This window comes from Mytilus californianus, unplaced genomic scaffold, assembly GCF_021869535.1.
Source record: "Mytilus californianus isolate M0D057914Y unplaced genomic scaffold, xbMytCali1.0.p SCAF_6, whole genome shotgun sequence".
Lineage (NCBI taxonomy): Eukaryota > Metazoa > Mollusca > Bivalvia > Mytilida > Mytilidae > Mytilus > Mytilus californianus.
In genome coordinates, this window is record NW_026262712.1 from 114,424,849 (window position 1) to 114,448,905 (window position 24,057).

Genomic DNA, 24,057 nt, shown 5'->3' on the forward strand with positions numbered 1-24,057 from the left:
ATATTAACATTTGGCATGATGTATCTAGTATGGATTTACTTGTGTGTTGGTTAATATCAGTATGTAAGGATGGTATATATTACCTGTTTGCATACATTCAAATGGTATTGTATATTGACCTATGAACTCATCTCCAATGTAGTCATCATCTAGTACTGCAAAACGTACTAATGCTAATTCTGGCAAGTTAATCTGGAACTCAAAACTCTCGTCAAATATAGGATTTATACCTAGAAAATAAAGTATGATAGATGTAACTAAAGTCAAATTCTCTTAAAAAAATATGTAAAACCAAACAAGTCCAAAATTTTTAAACACAAGAATAAAAAAAAAATTGTCTCAACTTATTTTATTTTAGTCACATTCTGGCTTTTACGAGTTTTTAATAAGGACACCTATATGATCCTTATCAATTTGGTAATGCTGCAATAATCATTTTGTAGTACAGTTTAGACTCTCTGTTTCAAATCCCCAAAGTTTGTGATTTGACCTCCTGACCCTTGTGTGTTTTTAATGATTTTGCAATAATGATTTTGATGAATTTTTGGTTCCCTCTTTGAATCCCCAATATTGACAATTGATCATATGACCCTTATGAGTTTATAGTGATTTTTCAATAACTGTTTATGGTTTTAATTGGAAGCCCCAATGTTTGTCATTTGAAAAATAACTTTATTTATACAAGAATTACCATTATGTGGAACAGTTTTGGTTCTCTCCTCAGCACAGTCGGCAGGAATACCAAATATTTCTACGGTAACATATGGATCTGTCACATCTCCTCGGGATCCTGATCCTTTAGGTTTAGGAAAATGCTGACCACTAATCACCTATAAAAATATAAATTCCAGGTATGATAAGATGAGATAATGAGATTTCCTATCCATTACTTTGTATGAACCAAATATAACACACATTAATTTATCTATCATTTTACATATGTATTTACATATTAAACATATTTGCTCACTATTGTTAATCCATTCCATGAAGTTAATAAGGGATGAATATTAAAATAAAGAGCTGCGCCATCATGGCTTCCAAAACGGTCATATATTCCGGACATTTATAAATTTACCGGACATTGTCCGTCTGGGAAAAGCATGAAACAGTCATCTACTTTTAGTTTTCAAGGCTTCCTCAAGAGACGGTCATTTTGACATAATTAAAAAATAAACTGCTTCGCTGAGCGCAGCTAGATACGCCCGCAGAGGTCCAACCCTGAACAGTTGGGGCAAAAATGGACACAATATTCAAGCTTGATACAGGTCTGAATTTGGATTGTAATTAAATATTTGACATATTACAGGTTTCTGAATAAATGTAGTCAAAGAACTTGAAATTGGTTATATGAATTGAATTTATATTCAATTAAAGATTTCTTGCTGTTGTGCAATACACTGTGCTGTTGTGCAATACTTAGTAAATCTGTTGTCAGACTATAAACAAATAAAGTTCAATTAATTCTCAATGTCATATTAAAAATTTATGAAAATCAAAAGGGAGCTTACATCAATAGATACAAGAGTGCACACGCTGAAATGTCTCGCCTTCTTTACTAATCATTGATATTATGTTGATAGTCCTAAATATAAAGCTTTATTACAACTGTCACATAAACTTAACATTAACCAAGTAAACTAAACATTGACCAATGAACCATGAAAATAAGGCCAAGGTCAGATGAACCATGCTAGGCAGGCATGTACAGCTAACAATTCTTCCGTACAACAAATATAGTTGACCTATTGCTTATAGTTTAAGAAAAACAGACCAAAACACAAAAACTTAACACTGAGCAATGAACCTTGAAAATGAGGTCAAAGTAAAAAAAAAACCTGCGTGACTGACAAATAGATCATAAAATATTTCCATACACCAAATATAGTTGAACTATTGCATATAGTATTAGAAAAAAAGACCAAAACTCAAAAACTTAACTTTGACTACTGAACCATGAAAATGAGGTCAAGGTCAGATGACACCTGCCAGCTAGACATGTACACCTTACAATCATTCCATACACCAAATATAGTAGACCTATTGCATACAGTATAAGAAAAACAGACCAAAACACAAAAACTTAACTATAACCACTGAACCATGAAAATGAGGTCAAGGTCAGATGACACCTGCCAGTTGGACATGTACACCTTACAGTCCTTCCATACACCGAATATACTAGACCTATTGCTTATAGTATCTGAGATATGGACTTGACCACCAAAACTTAACCTTGTTCACTGATCCATGAAATGAGGTCGAGGTCAAGTGAAACCTGCGTGACTGCATATAGATCATAAAATATTTCCATACACCAAAAATAGTTGACCTATTGCATACAGTATTACAAACAAGAGTGCACACGCTGAAATGTCTCGCCTTCTTTACTAATCATTGATATTATGTTGATAGTCCTAAATATAAAGCTTTATTACAACTGTCACATAAACTTAACATTAACCAAGTAAACTAATTATTGACCAATAAACCATGAAAATGAGGTCAAGGTCAGATGAACCATGCTAGGCAGGCATGTACAGCTAACAATTCTTCCATACAACAAATATAGTTGACCTATTGCTAATAGTTTAAGAAAAACAGACCAAAACACAAAAACTTAACACTGAGCAATGAACCTTGAAAATGAGGTCAAGGTCAAATAAAACCTTTGTGACTGCCAAATAGATCATAAAATATTTCCATACACCCAATATAGTTGAACTATTGCATATAGTATTAGAAAAAAAGACCAAAACTCAAAAAACTTAACTTTGACCACTGAACCATGAAAATGAGTTCAAGGTCAGATGACACCTGCCTGCTAGACATGTACACCTTACAATCATTCCATACACCAAATATAGTAGACCTATGGCATACAGTATAAGAAAAACAGACCAAAACACAAAAACTTAACTATAACCACTGAACCATGAAAATGAGGTCAAGGTCAGATGACACCTGCCAGTTGGACATGTACACCTTACAGTCCTTCCATACACCGAATATACTAGACCTATTGCTTATAGTATCTGAGATATCGACTTGACCACCAAAACTTAACCTTGTTCACTGATCCATGAAATGAGGTCGAGGTCAAGTGAAAACTGTCTGACGGGCATGAGGACCTTGCAAGATACGCACATACCAAATATAGTTGAACTATATTGCATATAGTATTAGAAAAAAAGACCAAAACTCAAAAACTTAACTTTGACCACTGAACCATGAAAATGAGGTCAAGGTCAGATGACACCTGCCTGCTAGACATGTTTACCTTACAATCATTCCATACACCAAAGATAGTAGACCTATGGCATACAGTATAAGAAAAACAAACCAAAACACAAAAACTTAACTATAACCACTGAACCATGAAAATGAGGTCAAGGTCAGATGACACCTACCAGTTGGACATGTACACCTTACAGTCCTTCCATACACTGAATATACTAGACCTATTGCTTATAGTATCTGAGATATGGACTTGACCACCAAAACTTAACCTTGTTCACTGATCCATGAAATGAGGTTGAGGTCAAGTGAAAACTGTCTGACGGGCATGAGGACCTTGCAAGGTACGCACATACCAAATATAGTTGAACTATATTGCATATAGTATTAGAAAAAAAGACCAAAACTCAAAAATTTAACTTTGACCACTGAACCATGAAAATGAGGTCAAGGTCAGATGACACCTGCCAGCTAGACATGTACACCTTACAATCATTCCATACACCAAATATAGTAGACCTATTGCATACAGTATAAGAAAAACAGACCAAAACACAAAAACGTAACTATAACCACTGAACCATGAAAATGAAGTCAAGGTCAGATGACACCTGCCAGTTGGACATGTACACATTACAGTCCTTCCATACACCGAATATACTAGACCTATTGCTTATAGTATCTGAGATATGGACTTGACCACCAAAACTTAACCTTGTTCACTGATCCATGAAATGAGGACGAGGTCAAGTGAAAACTGTCTGACGGGCATGAGGACATTGCAAGGTACGCACATACCAAATATAGTTATCCTATTACTTATAATAAGAGAGAATTTAACATTACAAAAAATATTAACTTTTTTTTCAAGTAGTCACTGAACCATGAAAATGACATGACAGGACATTGGGCATGTGACTGACGGAAACTTCGTAACATGAGGCATCCATATACAAAGTATGAAGCATCCAGACCTTCCACCTTCTAAAATATAAAGCTTTTTAGAAGTTAGCTAACGCCGCCGCCGTAGCCGCCGCCGGATCACTATCCCTATGTCGAGCTTTCTGCGACAAAAGTCACAGGCTCGACAATAAACAATTCACCAAAGTTTCATGAGAATTGCTGACAGCATTTTTGAGTTATTGTCCGAAAACTGGAAAATCCCCCCTTTTTTAATGAATAAAACCCCACAACTCAGAAATGTAAAATGTAAAATTTATAAAATTCTAAAGGGAGCTTACTTAAATAGATATAAACAATTCACCATAGTTTCATAAGAACTGCTGAAAGCATTTTTGAGTTTTTGTCCGAAAACTGGAAAATCCCCCTTTTTTATGAATAAAACCCTGTAACTCGGAAACGTAAAATCTAAAATTTATAAAAATCGAAAGGGAGCTCATGTCAATAGATATAAACAATTCACCACAATTTCTTGCAAGTTAGTGAAAGCATTCTTGAGTTATTGTCCGAAAACTGGAAAATCTTCAAATTTTCTAAAGCCTTGATTTGTAGTTCTTGAGAAAAATGCGATCAAACCTTAAATGGAGCAAACTGAAATACTAATGGTCTGAAGAACAGACCTACAAACATAGACTAATAAACCGCCTCTTTTTTGCTCTTAAGGTCTATGAAAACAGTTTTTGTTATAGCCCTGACATTTGGCTGACAGCATACATTTAATATATCTCTTTCATATTATTATGTAATTAAATTTTGCAATTTCTTGTAATTCGAGTAAAATTCAAATCATGAAATGTTATTAAACAATTTTAGTCAATTTATGACATAGTTCTTATTAGTGTCCCTATTTTTATGAATGAAACCTCAATACATGTGACTTTGAAAACCTCAATACATGTGACTTTGAAAACCTCAATACATTTGACTTTGAAAACCTCAATACATGTGACTTTGAAAACCTCAATACATGTGACTTTGAAAACCTCAATACATTTGACTTTGAAAACCTCAATACATGTGACTTTGAAAACCTCAATATATGTGACTTTGAAAACCTCAATACATGTGACTTTGAAAACCTCAATACATGTGACTTTGAAAACCTCAATACATGTGACTTTGAAAACCTCAATACATAGGACTTTGAAAACCTCATTACATAGGACTTTGAAACACTCAATAATCAATACATCAGACTTTAAACACACCCTATACCTTTATATGCAGTATCTGTGGAGATACACCTGGTATCACATCTTTAGTATTGGCACTAAAATAAGCAATTTCTTCTCTCATAATGGCGGGTTTTAATACAAAACCACATGCACCATTCTTTAGGAAGAAGCCATTATATAAATCCATCATCAACCCTGCTGTCTGATAGTTCAAGGCCACTGAAATCATATAAAATCAAACAATAGATAATTAAAGTTGGCAATCACAGAACATATATTCCCTAACTTTTATATATAAACTTTAAACCTATGAGGTATCCAATATTCAAATAAAGATATTTGCCAGTTACTTTTATTTAATAAAAAGAAGGCATATAAATTCATGTTTATACTAATTTCTAATTTTCAACTCCATTGAAATAGAATATGTCTATATGTCATGTATTCTCCCTACTCTCCAATTCATGTTAAGCTTTGTTATTCAATGTAAGAAATTTCCTCCTTCACAATTTGTCAATTATAATTACACTAGAATATTTCATTAGCACTAGGCTAGTAACATTGTTGGTTAAATGAGAGCCCCAAAGATACCACCACCCCTGTAACCAGCTCTTTTGAACATACCATAATGCTAACCCTGTGTTGAACTATTATTAATTCAATAACTAACCCATCTGACAGCCACAGTTCCAGAGATCTTGTGGATTATAATTACTTGAATCCACCCTCATTCCATTAGGATAAATACGAGATAGAAATCGTTTATTATGGTTAACAAACTCTTCAGGACAAGCCATGGCCAACTTTAAAGCTGTAGACTCACTGAATGAACACATCTCCCAGTATTTCTCTGAAAAATTAAATAATTAAGCATTCACGAACCAGTTTTGAAATTATAATTTCAAAGTAAATGAACAGAAATAATAATTATAATACACAGTTTTCTTGTAAATTAGCAAACCACAAGGTAAATTGCTTTTATGATCCTGACTGCTTGTACATCTTCAATATAATTGTGAGCACTATGCAAAGTCTGAATCATGGTACCCCCTAGCATTACATCACAAAAATTACACAAACCACATGGTGTTTGGTGGGGTTCATACTGCTCTGTCTATAGTTTTCAAAGGAGTATTTTATGGACCTGTCTTTTAGTCTTTTTTTTTGTTTCTTGCCATAATTTTGTCTTATCGACTTTTTAAGTTCTAATTCTCTCTTTGTTATCTTTCGTCTCTTTTTTTTTAATGAAATTCTGGTAAAATTTATATCTAAAGTTACCCCAAAGTTTTATTCATGTTTTTGTTAAATATTTTTGTAACACTTACATGACCAGTTAAAACAAAATATGAATAAATCAGCTGGTGGTTCAACTTATAAAAATTTTACAGAATTAAACTAGAAGTGGTAAAATGTGGCAAAAAAAAATTATAAACATTATTATTTCAAAGATGTAACTTCGATCTAAATTTAGATTAATCAATACTTGTATGAACATAGCTAACAAATAATTGATTCTCAAAATCTTAAAATTCTCCTCTAATCAATGTCTAATTAAATATAAGCAGGAACTATATTTTCCTTACGACTTCTGTGACAATATTTATGACCTAAGTATACCCATGGGACAACAAAGTTTTACAATTTATGTTCAAAGCTAATTAGAGCTACTAAATTTAGATATTGACATAAAAAAATGAATGTTTCCATGTACTTTGTTCCATTAAATATTCATACTGTTATGTTGTGGATATTTGAACGAATCCCTTAAGACAGTGATATGTAATTATATTTTTTAATTAATTTCTTATTTCTGTAAGCTCGTCTTTTCGATGGCTACCAGACTAATGTAGACTTCAGACTATTCCAATAACTAATGTTTTATAGACCAGGAAGAGGTTTTAAAGTAGTTTTCTCTGTTTATTACCATACATTCTCTGAAAGCAAAACTTCCTTATTATCATGGTCAAGTAGTTAAGTCTGGGGAAAAGGTTAAAGAAGTCCTAGAACCAAATGAACTGCTTCCCTCTGTTGTAATCCTTGGGAAGTATTGATTGATTGAGTGTTGCTTGCTAAATGTCCACTGGAAATTATTTCATGCAAATTTAGGACTCGCAAATATTAAAATGACAAACTATTAACAATTAATACAATGTGGAGGTTCTCCAATGTCAGACAACTGAGAAGGTTGGAACTGACACTGGAAAACAAAAGTATGGTGGATAGGCACAGAAATTTTGCCTTGCAACAGGCCACCTACAGACCTCATAAGAGTTGTTGCAAGGATTCTTGAACATACAAAGAGCTTGGCACTCTATACACAAGGCATCAGATTTAACATCCCTATTCTGACAGGACATTGCTGTCAACTTATACTTCTAATTTGGCAAAATGTCACAACTGAATCAATGAATGAATATCTTCTGTATACAAGTAACATTACTTACGACTATGTTGAGACATTTGAAAGTCTTTAAAACGTTTTGACACACAGTAATTAACTAGGTCGGATAATTCTTTTGCTAATTTGTGTTTCTTTATTGATCCTTCCTATAAATAGAAAAAAAAACAAACGAATGTACAAAATATAAAATTAAATAAAAGAAGAATGTGTCTGAGGATATGAATGCCCCCGCTGAAGCTTGCTGTTCCAAAGAAAATGGGATGGTCAAGGGAAACACTTTATGCTCCCTTCGCCTTGCAGCAGGGGCATAAAAACAACATGTCATCATTTCAATAATACATGTTTATATATTTCAAAGATGCTCTCTTAAAAAATATATGATATTCTAAAAAGACACATTTAAATGATGGGATCATTAACATATACAGTTTTTTTTATTTAATATACATTATAACCTGAAAAGATTTTTTTTTATCCTTAAAAAAAGAGCGATTGTCATGTACTTTTCTATGGGTCACTTTCATACAATATCCAATTCTTTACAACCTTCTCTTAGCTCTTTATGAATATGCCTGAAATATTTTCTGCTTGACATTAGACAAACAATAATCCATCAATTACCCTAGATTTGTTGTTTTTCTTTTTCTCTGACTCCGCCCCTTCATCTTCATCAGTGACCATCCCTTCATCAGAATCTGTGTGTAAATCTAACTTTTTACCCTAAAAATACAATTATATACTACCATTAATGTACAATTATCATCTTTTTCTTAAAAATTTAATGTTGTTTTAAACTTTTGCTCTACAAATATCCCTTCTTACTGCCTATCAAAGGAATAGTATTGGTGTAGGTTAACACAGTATTCCTTAATTTACTTTTATAGTATTGGTGTAGGTTAACACAGTATTCCTTAATTTACTTTTATAGTATTGGTGTAGGTTAACACAGTGTTTCTTAATTTACTTTTATTTCATTTTCCAATGTCACATAAACAGAACAATATATAAAGTAGACAATTCAGTGTGTGAGTGAATCAGCCATGTTAACACATTTTTAGAAACTTCTTCAAAATAACATAAAGTAGGAAATTTAGTTTGTGAGTGAGTTGGACCAGTTTGCAAATCAAGAATCTCCTTCAAAATAACTGATATAACTATAATGAACACATGAAACAACAAGTGAAACTGCGAGCTACTGCTCACTGATGATACCCCCAGCCCAAATATGCATTTATTGTTGAGTGATGATTCTGAAAACGCATCACACGGTATAGCTGACTTATATAAACCCTGAAACCAAATTTCAGAAATCCTTATGATGTAGTTCCTGAGAAAGATGCGACGAAAAAATATTCATGGGACGGACCGACGGACGGGTGGACAGACGGAGGTAAAACAGTTTACCCCCACTTTTTTAAAGCGGGGGTATAAATGATTTTGATATCAGCAATAAATTACAGGCTAATGGTTAGGACAAATGATGAGTGTTCAACGACTCTTTTTACAAAACATCTTAAGAGTAAAAACACTCGTAAGTCATGAACATTTCAGTATAACTTACGATTAATTTTAGTTGTGAGATTTTTTTGTGAAAATAGCCCTAGGCTTGTAACTCCTGATAGTTTATTTTAATAATGATGCCCTACATCCTGTTAAGGTGATATAATATTTACCTTTATAAGAACTTTTTCACTAACGATGCCCTACATCCTGTTAAGGTGATATGATATGTAATTTTATAAGAACTTTTTCAACTAGCGATGCCCTACATCCTGTTAAGATGATATAATAGTTACCTTTATAAGAACTTTTTCAACTAACAATGCCCTACATTATAATATTTACCTTTATAAGAACTTTTTCAACTAACGATGCCCTACATTATATATTTACCTTTATAAGAACTTTTTCAACTAACAATGCCCTACATTATAATATTTACCTTTATAAGAACTTTTTCAACTAACGATGCCCTACATTATAATATTTACCTTTATAAGAACTTTTTCAACTAACGATGCCCTACATTATAATATTTACCTTTATAAGAACTTTTTCAACTAACAATGCCCTACATTATAATATTTACCTTGATAATAACTTTTTCAACTAACGATGCCCTACATCCTGTTAAGGTGATATAATAGTAACCTTTATAAGAACTTTTTCAGCTAACGATGCCCTACATCCTGTTCAGGTGATATAATAGTTACCTTTATAAGAACTTTTTCAACTAACGATGCCCTACATCCTGTTAAGATGATATAATAGTTACCTTTATAAGAACTTTTTCAGCTAATGATGCCCTACATCCTGTTAAGGTGATATAATAGTTACCTTTATAAGAACTTTTTCAGCTAAAGATTCTAAAGGAGGCAAACATGTTGCATTCTCATCGACTATATCACAATATAGTTTATCTCCAAATATCGTTGTCATATAGTTAGCCATTGATTTTTGTTGCTTGACACTGCAGTGGTTTTCAATAGATAAAATTACTGGAAATCTAAAATCATATAAAAAAATCATATACAGCTAATCATATAAAATCTTGAATTTTATTTTGCTTCACATATTATGTCTTGTTATGGTATTATAAACATTTCTCTTATTCTTAGCCAAATATGTCTTATTATGGTATTATAAACATTTCTCTTATTCTTAGCCAATCTATTTCATTGCCTGACCAGCTGATTAGGAGTTGAAACAATATAAACAATTGCTTTCTTATTTATTATACTGTAGTTTTTAACACCATTCATTTGTGTATTACATCCAATAGTTGGTTATGCCATAACTTAGATAAACTGCTGCTTAGTTAACAAATATCAGATTTTCTAACTCGTTCGTTACATTTGTTTTTTATGGGTATTATATCCAAAAGATAGATTGATTGATTAGCATTTAATGCCACTTTCAGCTTTAATGCTGTTTTATGGGAATAAGTTTTTATTGGTGGAGGAAGCCTGAGGGCCCGTAGAGAACTACTGACCTGACTGCATATATCTTTATACATCACTAACTTTAAAGCATTCTGTGTGGGTATCATATTCAATAGTCAATAACAAATTTCACTAATTTTTTAATCAATTGTTTGTTTAACACACAATATTAACAAGTATTGTATCAAATGTAAGATTTGGTTAGTTCAATTATTTGAACCAAAGTCTAAAATCTTCAAGTATTTCCATACCATGGAGATTTCATCAAATTTGTCATCTTTTTCAAAGTCAAACATATTCCTTGATGGTTTCTACGACTGATTTGAAGGTTGCTTACTTGGATACATTAAAAGTATATTTGTTGATTGTTTCTATGACAGATTTGAATGTCACCTACTTAGGTATATTAAAAGCATTTTATTTGTTGATAATTTCTATGATAAATTTGAAGGTCATTTACTTGGGAACATAGAATGCATATTTGTTATTAGTTTCTATGACAGATTTGAAGGTCATTTACTTAAGAACATTGAATGCATATTTTTTTATGGTTTCTATGACAGATTTGAATGTCACTTACTTGGAAATATTGAAAGCATATTCGTTGATGGTTTCTATGACAGATTTGAAGGTTATCTTTGAGGTAAAGGTGTGTCCATGATAGATCATTGGTTCATCATTAGGACCATCCCAACAGTCCACTACAAAAAAAAGATTGAGAAAAGCTATTATACTCATACATGTATACTGTTGAGTCTTTTTTTTATTCATGGGATTCCAGTTTCCGTGGATTTTATGGGTATATGTGAACTGACAAATAAAGAGTATAACAAAATACTAATTTCTATCAGGCTTGTACACAGAATTCATTAAATCCCTGAAATCAACTATCAACTAAACTTTTTTTCCCCCTAAAATTGGTTACCACAAAAATAAATTGCTTCGCCAAGCGCAGCTGGATACAACCGCAGAGGTCCAACCGCAGAGGTCCAACCCTGAACAGTTGGGGGAAAAATGGATGCAATATTCGAGCTTGATACAGGTCTGAATTTGGATTGTAATTAAATATTTGACACATAAAATGTTTCTGACACAGAATAACTGTAGTCAAAGAACTTAGAATTGGTTATATGATTTGAATTTATATTAAATTTTTTGCTTTTGTGCAATACACTTTGCTGTTGCGAATTGACCTCCCCCCCCCCCCCCCCTTCCCCCCACAAAAAAAATTTTGTGCAATACACTATGCTGTTGCGAATTAACCCCCCCCTCCCCCCCCCATTTTTTTTGTCAAAGAATTTTTCTTTTTAATTTCTGAAATCTGAAATGAGAAAAAATTGACTCTCGACAATTTCTTTTTACCCCTCCCCCCCCCCCTTTTTTTCCCCCAAAAAAAATCTTTCCCTCAAGATATGGTCATAATCTTAATTCAAATTTCCAATGGAGTTTGCAACCATAATTACCCATTTAAATTTACCATAGTGCTAACTTAATCTATTTTATAATAGAAATTAAAATATGGTGTCAAATCTTTCATATGGATTTTTTTGTAAAAAAAAAAAAAAATGCAACATTTGCAGATATTTTTACTGGTCTTCCTTTATAAACATGCATTTCTTTAAACATAATTTAAAAGCAGTGTAAGGGAGGTAATCAAAACGTTGTATTTGGATTACCTCCCTTACACTGCTTTTAAATTGTCTTAATTGTTCATTAACCATTACTTTATACATAATTTAAAAGCAGTGTAAGGGAGGTAATTCAAATGATGTATTTGAATTACCTCCCTTACACTGCTTAAAATTATGTTTTGTACTAAAGTATTTGTCCATTAACCAGGACACCCTTGTTTTTCCCCCTTTTTTGCCCCTAATTCCTAAACGGTTTGAGCCATAACCCCCCAAAGCAAATCCTAACCATCCCTTTGTGGTAGGAAACTTGTGGTATAATTTCAGAGAGATCCATACACCGTTCCACAAGTTATTGTCTGGAAACTAGAAAAATGCTTATTTTTGGCCCCTAATTCCTTAACTGTTGGTACCATAACCCCCAAATCAATCCCAACTTTCCTTTTGTGGTATTGAACCTTATGGTAAAATTTCATAGAGATCCATTCCCTTAAACTAAAGTTATTGTGCGAAAACCACTATATCTGATGTGTCTTCGGACGACGGCGCCAACATCATACCAATATACGACTGCAAAAATTTTTTGGGGTCGTATAATAAATTGGTCAACAGTTGTAGTAGTAAATGATCAAGTTCTCTCTATTTATTTATTAAATATTTAGTCAAGAAATTTGTTAGTGTATTAATATTTATACTCACATTCCAAACAGCGACATCCTTTGTCTAATGCATTAATATAGGCCTCTGTACTGGATGGACCTTGTAACTGGTCTTTCATTAAATATCTGTAAATAAATTAACAATAATTGTATAATCATTTCCAATAGCAAATGATATACACAGTTTGTAATTTGTCATTGTTTATTGTTGTCTTCTGAGCAAAATGTTCTTTTTCCTTTGACTTATGTTACCAAATTTGTAATATAAAAGTAGAGATGCAAGGGCTGAAAATTACAATGAACTTGATGTATAATAATAATACAGGGGTTGAGATATATCTTAACACACATTTGTGTGTCCACATTTAATTAATATGATATAAAGCCATTACATTAGAATGGAGACATATCTTGACATAAACCTGTTTTTCAGGATATAAGCTGCTGTATATATAAATAACTTATCTTTCAATAGATAATGTACAAATACACAATAAAGTTTTTTTGTCATTTAATTTGGGGTCAAGACATATCTTTGTATGTTGACTTACGTGTTATCATGGATATGGAAACTTGAGATAAAGTAATGACATAGGTTTTGAGACGTATCTTTGTGTGTTGACTTATGTGTTATGGGAACTTGAGATAAAGTAATGACATAGGGGTTGAGACGTATCTTTGTGTGTTGACTTACGTGTTATGGGAACTTGAGATAAAGAAATGATATAGGGGTTGAGACATATCTTTGTATGTTGACTTACGTGTTATGGGAACTTGAGATAAAAAAATGACATAGGGGTTGAGACATATCTTTGTATGTTGACTTACGTGTTATGGGAACTTTAGATAAAGTAATGACATAGGGGCAGTGTTCTCCCCAGGATTTTTGGATAGCACCAGGGTAACGCGTGTCAAAATGATTTGTACAATATGCTGTGTCGCGTTGCATTGCTTTTTTTTTTCTTGTTAGTTTTTGTGTCATTACCTTTTTGTCTTTGTTTTGTTTACTGTGTTATGTAGACTTTGGGTCAAAAAATTACTGGTAAAAAAAGAAGTAAATCAATAAACAGTTTGTATACTTTAATTTCTTTTAAGAATAAATAAAAGAAAGCACTATAAGTCTTTAAACTTAAGTCACTTTTTATATTTTGATCAAGCCAATTTGTCCTGATACTTGTAGTTACACTACACTTTCCCCATTTTTGTTAGATTACACCATAACAATTAAATTTAAACAAGATTAAATTTTAATGCAGAACCTCTAGTAAATTAAAAACTATTTTCCATAGCTTTAGACATGATTCTTTTAAACAACAATACAATTATTATTAGAATCATTATTGTGTTACTTGGTAGATAGACATGTAAAAATATTTATCATCTATATGTACACCCACATATCATATCAAACTGAGTTCCAATCAGAGTTTAAAGACTGGGAAGAAATCAGTTACCAATTAGAAAATACTACCTATTTTTTATAATATGTCTGTGCATTAATAAAAGTATGATTATCAAAAATAATTTGCAATATATTTTTGTTGGTATGTTCAAAGAAAGTTTTTATCCTTAAGGTAACATTCTTATATAATTTTGCATTCAATTTGTACTTTATTTCTATTTTCAATGATAGATGATATTTTAGGAGCACTTATTTGTAATAAGCTAATTCAGGGGAAGTAACTCCAACACGTTTAAAATACGCAAGTTATTTATAACCAAAGGCTGGAGTAATAGAGTTAATTAACAAATGTCTGCTTGTCCCTCACAAGTCTGATCATTAATTATGATCTCTTAATTAATTAAAACACAAAAGAATCATGTACATCGATTAAATCCAATCATCAAGGTTAACCTCAAAAGGTAAATCGATCACGTGGTGTAAACAATCAAGTTGTTTGAACTGGTTTGAACTGGTCAATTTTCATCTGAAATTTTATACCCCACGGAAAAGGTTTAACAAGTCGTTTAAAACTTTACCGATTTACGATTTTTTTACCGAAAATTTTAGCACCACGGAGAAAAATTATACATCGCGGCAAGAACGATACCACCACGGTAGAAAATTATACATCGCGGGCCCGCGGTCCTTTAAGGGCCTGGGGAGAACACTGCATAGGGGTTGAGACGTATCTTTGTATGTTGACTTACGTGTTTCGGGAACTTGAGATAAAGTCATGACAAAGGGGTTGTGACATATCTTTATGTGTTGACTTACGTGTTATGGGAACTTGAGATAATGTAATGACATAGGGGTAGAGACATATCTTTGTATGTTGACTTACGTGTTATGGGAACTTGAGATAGAGTAATGACATAGGGGTTGAGACGTATCTTTTTGTGTTGACTTACGTGTTATGGGAACTTGAGATAAAGTAACGACATAGGGGTTGAGATATATCTTTGTATGTTGACTTACGTGTTATGGGAACTTGAAATAAAGTAATGACATAGGGGTTGAGACGTATCTTTGTATGTTGACTTACGTGTTATGGGAACTTGAGATAAAGTAATGACATAGGGGTTGAGACATATCTTGACACACATCTCTGTGCTCTGGTTCAAACAGGTTACATTCATCAGATAATAAGAATTGAGTAAAACCTAAAAATAGAATACAATTATTTAGCAAAACATAAAACCAAAACATTTAAAGTTCAGTATGAAACCATTTTTTTTCAAACTGTTTTGAATGGAAAATGGAAAACAAACAATAAAACAGGTTATTATCTATTTATAAAGCCGTCATTGCACTGCCATTGACTCCATGACAATTTGAAGTGACAACACTACAAGACCACGGAGTCAGATCAGTATCCTTTGTACATTGTATTCAAACTTATTTCATTCTTTCAACAGAAAAAATAAACTAATTAAATGAATCTGGTATGCAAATATCTTCATTGTGGTGAACTTAAAAGCAACAGCGGTTTACCAATGTTCAAATCTCATAAATCCATTGTAAATAACTGAATAATTAATGAACATATTAAAATTATTCTAATGAACTAAAACATATAATTCCCCCTTCAAATTAGAGCAAGTAGTGCTGTAAACAGAAAAACAAATATCAATTGTAATAAGTTTTAATCATATGATCTATTTTCTGTAATATTACCAAACATGTTGTCATTTAGTATTTCACTCACATTCCAAATATCAAGTCAACATCTGTTAATAAAGGTTCTAACACAGAAATTTTTTTTTGCCAAAAATATATTTTTTTCCCCCCTGAAGTTCAAAGTTAACAGCACTGATGATATGTAACACATTGCCATATGGTTATATACCAACATGAAAGTATAGAACAAGTCAATGTCAAATCTGGTTCACAAGCTTACTCTTTAAATAAAGAAGAAATTTGAACATATGTTCAAAGGTCAAATATTGGTTATGATGGATGATACGTTGTCTAAGGTAGATACTATCCCAATTCTGTGTCATATGATACAGTTCTGGCTCATATCAATCATTTGACCTTGAGGTCAAAGGTCAAATATAGAATCATGATAGTATGTGACATATCAATCTTAAGGTATATATATATATGATAAGTCTATATATAAATTAAAAAAAGTTCTTGCCAGGACAATGGCCTGTATGTAAAATAAATAATAATATGACCCCATTTAGATCAAATGCTAGGTTCATAAGTCAGTCATAGAGGTACATATCACATAAAACATGTTCTTACAACCCATTGCCAATTAACTGTTCTGAGCGGTCAGACTTCTTATTGATTTATGAGTCTGGTTTTGAACTAATGAAGCCCTGTAGTATACTTCTACTTAGTAATATATAGGCATGATTACACCAATATCCCAGGTTAAGAGGAAAGGTGGGGCACCTTCAAACATGTTCTTATGGTGCCAGTCCTAAGTCAGGAGCCTGTAATTGAGTGGTTGTCGTTTATTGCTGTTTCTCATATTTGTTTTTCATTTATTGTTTTGTAGTTTGTTCTTGTGTTGTGCCGCTACACCACTGTCCAGGGTAAGGAAGGGTTGTCGCCTTCAAACATGTTTAACCCTGCTACATTTTGTGTGTGCCTGTCCCGCGCCTGTCCTGCGCCTGTCCCAAGTCAGAAGCATGGAGTTGGTTTCACAAAAAATTTTACGACTAAGATTGATCGTAAGTATACTGAATTGTTCATGACCTACAACCAATTTTAGTATTTTTGTAAAACCGACTCCTTAGTTCAGTGGTTGTCCTTGGTTCATGTCAGCCACATTTGTTTTTCAGAAATCATTTTGTTATAAACAAGTGAAACTGTGAGCTACTGCTCACTGATGATACCCCCGCCACAACTGGATAATTTTAATAGTGTAAAAATATGTAAGTGTTCCGTAAACAGGAAGTTGTTGAGTGATGAATATGAAAACACATAACACGGTATAGCTGACTCATATAAACCCTGAAACAAAATTTCAGAAATCCTTGTAATGTAGTTCCCGAAAATGATGCAACGTAAAATATTCATGGGACGGATGGACGACGGACTGAAGGATGGACAGACTGACTGACGGATGGACAGACAGAGGTAAAACAGTATACCCCCACTTTTTTAAAACGGGGGTATAATAATTAGGCTGTTAGTTTTCTCAATTGAATTGTTTCATATAATTCATATTGGGGCCTTTTATAGACGACTATACAGTATGGGTTTTTCTCATTATTGCCTATAACTGCTTACATCCATTTCATTTAAACCTTTGAGGATAGTTGGCTCATTGGCAATCATACCATATCTCCTTGTTTTTATATGGTAATGTGTACATATATATATATTGAAAAACTTACCATCAATTCCTAACTGGCCTTTTTTCTTGCCGTCTTTTGATGGTTCATATTCATTTATAATTTCTATACATTTCTCCTTTGTTACTCGGGTCATCTGAAAATAAAAATAATTTCAAATAAATTAAATCTAATGTTTTAAATTCAGGATCAATCAATGATCAGATAATAAAGACTTACAACTTAACAATATCAAATGTTGTCAGAATACCACACTCTCTGCTTACCCTTGGCAATGCAACAATTTGTTGAGAGTTCTGTAGCTGACAGACATATTGTAAGGCACAATTGCTGCCCTTGAATGATTTTTCAGTTGTTGTCAAAGTACTTACTTCCCAGAACTTACTTGATATTTTGTTCAACTTGTTTTAATCCTGATAATGCATGGAATGTTATGCATTTCACATTAAGCAAACAACAATCAATTAATCAACTAAATACTGGGATGCTGCAGGCCTTGCTTGGATACATCTATATGCATTAAAAAAATAGTAAATTTGGTTCCATCAAAAAAGATGATGTTATCCCCTTAACAAGAATTAATATATTCTTACAAGTCCCCTCCTAATATTTTCATCAAACTCATCCAGGGCTCGATGGTTTGATAAGTCGAAATTTTCATACAAATTTTAAAGAGGATTTGATCAAAATAGTTAAGGTGCTAAAATGGCAACAATATTTAATATTTGAAATTTTTACAAGTCCCATATATCAGATTTTTATGATTATTGAAATGATGAGTCAAAAGTCTTAAATTTGAAGAGAAGTTCCAGCACCACATGAAACTGAAGGGGCTATCCTGGCGACAACATAGTGATGAAATGCAAATGCAAATTTAACTCTATAGTGTTATAACCAAGCTGTCATATAAATTATTAATTTCAGACTATGTTTCAACTTTCCATAAATATTCGGACAGCCAGACAAGACAGTCTTGTAGCGATTTTAAAATGCATAACCATAATGGTATTCTGTTCCCGAGTTTCTAAGTAAACATAGTGGTTTTGTACTGTTTAACTAATACCAGGTATTCTGTTCCCGAGTTTCTAAGTAAACATAGTGGTTTTGTACTGTTTAACTAATACCAGGTATTCTGTTCCCGAGTTTCTAAGTAAACATAGTGGTTTTGTACTGTTTAACTAATACCAGGTACTCTGTTCCCGAGTTTCTAAGTAAACATAGTGGTTTTGTACTGTTTAACTAATACCAGGTATTCTGTTCCAGAGTTTCTAAGTAAACATAGTGGTTTTGTACTGTTTAACTAATACCAGGTACTCTGTTCCCGAGTTTCTAAGTAAACATAGTGGTTTTGTACTGTTTAACTAATACCAGGTATCCTGTTCCAGAGTTTCTAAGTAAACATAGTGGTTTTGTACTGTTTAACTAATACCAGGTACTCTGTTCCCGAGTTTCTAAGTAAACATAGTGGTTTTGTACTGTTTAACTAATACCAGGTATCCTGTTCCAGAGTTTCTAAGTAAACATAGTGGTTTTGTACTGTTTAACTAATACCAGGTATCCTGTTCCAGAGTTTCTAAGTAAACATAGTGGTTTTGTACTGTTTAACTAATACCAGGTATCCTGTTCCAGAGTTTCTAAGTAAACATAGTGGTTTTGTACTGTTTAACTAATTTCAAGGAATTTTTATGAGCAATTACAGCTTTTTATGCTTCAAATCTTCAATGGCAATTACAAGATGATGGCTTCTTAGATACTTAGTATTTGAAATCTTGACTAAATCAATATTCACTAAACAAGGAGAAATCTGAGAAGTGGCAATCTTAAGCCCTTACGATTACAGAAACCTACAAATTCTTAAAATCCTTTAAAAAATGGTCTATTTATCTGTCAAAATTAATGGCACAATATGTCACCACTGTCAGGCAAATCTGTCATTTATAATAATGATGACATTATCAACACGTTTTTTTTTTTTTATATAAAAAGTGAGAAAGATAAGAGTACAATTTTTAAACTAAAATAAGTCTTTCAAGAAAAAGTCTAAAGATAAATCACGTTAATATCTTTGAAAAGATTTCTATATTTCCTGCATGTGTCTGATTTTTCTTTTACGGTTAGTGTCAAGTTTCTCTCCAAGCTAATTATATCTCTTCAGATGGATACTTTTTATTGCCACTAAAACAAAGAGGTACATGGTAAGATGAGATTACTTAGAGACCCCCTAGAAAGTTCAGGCTTTTTCACAATATATGCAAAAGCATGACATTTTCCAACATGTGCCTCGAAGTTAGTAATACTGTTGAGTAATAGTGGGTAACAAATCCAGCTGAAAGAAAGTTTTGCTTTGAGATGATTGTTACATTTATACTATCTAGGTTGCCCATGTCTGTACTCTTTTGTGTTGGTCAATCAAGAACTAAAAATCAAAACACCTGAATGGCAAAACTTGGAACTATATTTTGAAATCAGTAACAAAATATTTGAAAAGCACTGAACTGTTCATAAGTTATTACACAGAAACAGCCAGAGACACCCTCCCAAACACACACCCATTGTACACCCCCTAATCAATAACCAATTTCCATCGGAAAACCAGGTTCATAAAAATGTCTGAAAATTTTTTTTTTAGACAGATGCAGTCTTTTTTTAAATGAATTACTTTACAATATCTTATTGATTGTTCATGTTGTTTGCATGTCATTCATTTTACACAAAAGTCTGCAGAATAAAAGCATTTCATAATTTTCCAACTTTATAAGGCTTAGAAACTTTAGAATTTCTAATGCTGTAAAGAAAATTAAAATGTTAGTTTTGAATAATGCACATTTGACAACTAGTGATTTATCGATCCCTTTTATCTTGAAGTCAACACTCTCCTCCAAGTCCTGATATATCTCTTGATTTCTCAACAGCTGATCCACACTAATTACATCATTACAGTTAAATATGCATTTAAAAAAAATACAAATCAATCAACTGAAATATTGCTGTGTAATGACATTCTATATAAACTGTATTAGATATTTATGGCTTTCTGCAGAAAATGGACAGACTAAATGCAAAAAGGCATCGATTTCTTTAGGATAAAACTTTTATGCAATGTTCTATTATGAGAGTAACATTAACAAGTTCAAGGGCTTTTTTATATCAATTTATAGATCAGTAATGTAAACTTTAATCATGTTTCTCTTCCAATTCTAACTGCTGCATAATCAACCATTTTCTAATTCTAATGCAATAAACTCAACAGTTTTTATAATCTTAAAAGAATTTTGATATGTTTCTATGTACTGTTCATCTAGCCGAGTGACATGTGTGAATATTATCAATTTAATTCCAATGCAATGAACTCAACAATTTGTATAATTTTAAGAATTTTAAAATGCTACATACTGTTCATCTAAATGACTGACATATGTGAATACTATCATTGATCACATTAGCAAACAATTCTATCCTTGAAGAAATTAAAGAGAAGGGTATCACATTTGTTGTGTTAAAACTGCTTTTTGAATTAACCTTGACATGAAGGCTAAAACCAAAAAGTTTGAAACTGATTAGTAACTCTTCAAATAATAAAATATTTTTGGGGAAAACACCTCAACATACTAAATTATAGCTTAGAAGAATAGCTGGACTTCCAAAACTGGTCACTCTTTTCCCTACTTTTCAAACTTCAATCAAAATAACATAAGTTAAGATGATAAAGCAACCCAACAACAAAAATAAAACAGACATCAAGAGGTCGTCAAACAAAATCTGTAGTCGATACAATAGGTCAATCTCTTAATATTTCTGCATCTATAAAAATGTTGAGATGAAAATAAACAGAATTAAACTATCAAAGACCTGCAATGTTTTCAAAAGAAATTCCCCATGATCTCACAAATTCTGACTACTGACAAATTTTCCATATTAAAACTCATAAATTCCGAATTCTGACAAAGAAAACATTATACACCTTTGACAAATTTAATTAACTCATTTTCTTCTTCCGTTAAAAAAAAATTAATGAAAATGAAATTTATACCAATAATCAGACTAGAAACAATGATATAAACAATAGTTATAATATTTTCCTCATTTTAACAATATATCAATACCGGATTGAACAAACCTGTTTAACGCCACCACATTTCTCGTGTGTCTTTCTCAATTCAGGAGCCTGTAATTCATTATAAATCAGGCGGTTTGTTTTTCTTGTTTCAATTATATCACAATTTGTCACATAGGGCCTTTTATAGCTGACAATGCGGTATGGGTCTAGCTCATTGTTGAAGTCCATACGGTGATCTATAATTTATAGATAGCTGCAAATTTAGTTTACCTGGCAACGCATAGAGGAGACAGGTAAACTGATATTTGCAACAGTAAAACTACCATGGACGTCCACAAAGCTTCAAATACAAAACAGTTATCTCTATTCTAATGCAAAACAAACAAATCATTCAATTTTAGTCATTATTTCAGTGTAAAATTTTCATCAAACGAAAATTCTACGAAATGATGTTATCTTCTTTGGCGCCATAACTAGGTGACGTCATAGGTATGCTTCTGGCAGATGATGCCCCCGCTTGAATATAACGCTATAAAGGGACATAACTCAAGAATGGTAAAAAGACACTACCCAAATTTGTACTAGATCTGAATTTTGTGGTGATAAGCATTGTGAAGGATCTTCTTCAACATAAATATTGCAGGCTCAACAACAATTAAATGATAATTATATTAATAAAATACTGAAGGGCGCAGCTTGATACCACCGCAGAGGTCGAAACCCTGAACACTTGGGGAAAGTATGGACACAATATTCAAGCTTGATACAGATCTGAATTTGGATTGTGATTAAATATTTGACACAGCATACGTTTCTGACACAGAATGAATGTGGTCTTAAAAATTTTAAATCGGACATAATAGGTTAGAATTCAATTTTGATGAAATAAAACAAAAGTTTAATTTTAGACCCTTTCGACCTCAATGTGGACCAATTTGATAACGAGGCCCCAATATCCAGAATCTAAATACATGGTTAGATTCAGCATGTCAAACAACCGAAGACTTCTATCATTGTTCAAATTGAACAAAAAAAGTTTTATTTTGGACCCTATTTACCAATTTGAAAACTGGGCCCAAAATCAAAAATCTAAATACAGGGTTTGATTCAGCATATCAAAGAACCCCAAGAATTCAATGTTTATTGAATTCAAACAAAGTTAAATTTTGGACCGTTTGGACCTTAATGTGGACCAATTTGAAAAGGGGGCCCAAAATTTAAAATCTAAATAAACAGTTAGATTCGGCATACCAAGAACCCCAAAAATTCAATTATTGATGAAATCAATGAAAGTTTAATTTTGAACCCTTTGGACCTCAATGTGGACTAATATAAATAAAAAGGGCTAAAAATAAAAAATCTATATACATGATTAGATTTAGCATTTTAAAGAATCCCAAGAATTCAAGACTTTGAATTAAACCCCATTGAAATTGGTCAAGAAATAAGCAATTTATACAAATTATTAGAAAAGTATTGGTTTTTGCCACTTGTTCCTCACCAATAAGGGCCATAGCCCCCAAAATCAATCCCAACCTTTATTTAAGGTATGGAACCTTATGGTACAATAGAGATCCATACACTTATACATAAGTTATTATCCTGAAACAGAAAAATGCTTGTTTGTTTCCCCTTTTTGGCCCCTAATTCCTAAACAGAAAAGGACAATAACCCCCAGCATTAATCCAAACCTTCCTTTTGTGGTATGTAACCTTGTAGTACAATTTTATAGAGATCCATACACTTACATCCAAGTTATTGTCTGGAAACCAAATGACTTCGGACAACAACATCGTCATACATTATTTGGCCTCAAAAATTTTGCAGTCATATAAAAATTGTTAAGTTTATTTTCCAATTTTGATGACAAACTTAAATTGCACATCCAATACAAACTATAGCCATTAATGGATGGATTTTCTGATTTTGAAAAAAATACTCATCATTCGAGTCTTATCACTTATGCAAACAAAACATGTTATTTGTTTTAATATATATATTTTGATATACAGTTAACTGGTTCATAAAGGTTCAGGCAGTATTAAGCTGGGGTATTCCATTACTTTAACATCCAATAGGGAAGCTTAAAACAGTCTTTTGTAACAAAATAAATAAATCTTGCCATGCTGAAAAAATCTCTCTAAACAGCAAAAATGCACTGTGCGTAATTTACAGTTGATCCCTAACATTATCATCTGATTTCTGTAATAATACAGATAAAATATCTCAAACTTTTTCTACAT

General features: G+C 32.3%; 1 protein-coding gene and 1 long non-coding RNA gene across 2 annotated transcripts in view; both read right to left on the bottom strand.

Annotated features, from left to right (window-relative positions):
- Window positions 1-24,057, bottom strand: part of LOC127705979 (inactive phospholipase C-like protein 2) — a 78,874-nt gene that overhangs the window by 10,854 nt on the left and 43,963 nt on the right. Inside the window, exons 8-18 of the mRNA XM_052210365.1 lie at window positions 17,800-17,893; window positions 15,489-15,606; window positions 13,043-13,128; window positions 11,296-11,416; window positions 10,111-10,279; window positions 8,395-8,493; window positions 7,817-7,919; window positions 6,043-6,222; window positions 5,413-5,591; window positions 692-830; window positions 84-230 (exon numbers count right to left, since the gene is read on the bottom strand). Of these exons, the coding sequence (XP_052066325.1) occupies window positions 84-230; window positions 692-830; window positions 5,413-5,591; window positions 6,043-6,222; window positions 7,817-7,919; window positions 8,395-8,493; window positions 10,111-10,279; window positions 11,296-11,416; window positions 13,043-13,128; window positions 15,489-15,606; window positions 17,800-17,893 (1,435 nt within the window). The remainder of the gene's footprint in view (window positions 1-83; window positions 231-691; window positions 831-5,412; window positions 5,592-6,042; window positions 6,223-7,816; window positions 7,920-8,394; window positions 8,494-10,110; window positions 10,280-11,295; window positions 11,417-13,042; window positions 13,129-15,488; window positions 15,607-17,799; window positions 17,894-24,057) is intronic.
- Window positions 2,120-3,547, bottom strand: LOC127705981 (uncharacterized). Its single transcript, XR_007984136.1, has 3 exons — window positions 3,411-3,547; window positions 3,068-3,263; window positions 2,120-2,235 (listed from the first exon to the last, which is right to left on the bottom strand). It is a non-coding gene; the product is annotated as an uncharacterized LOC127705981 (long non-coding RNA).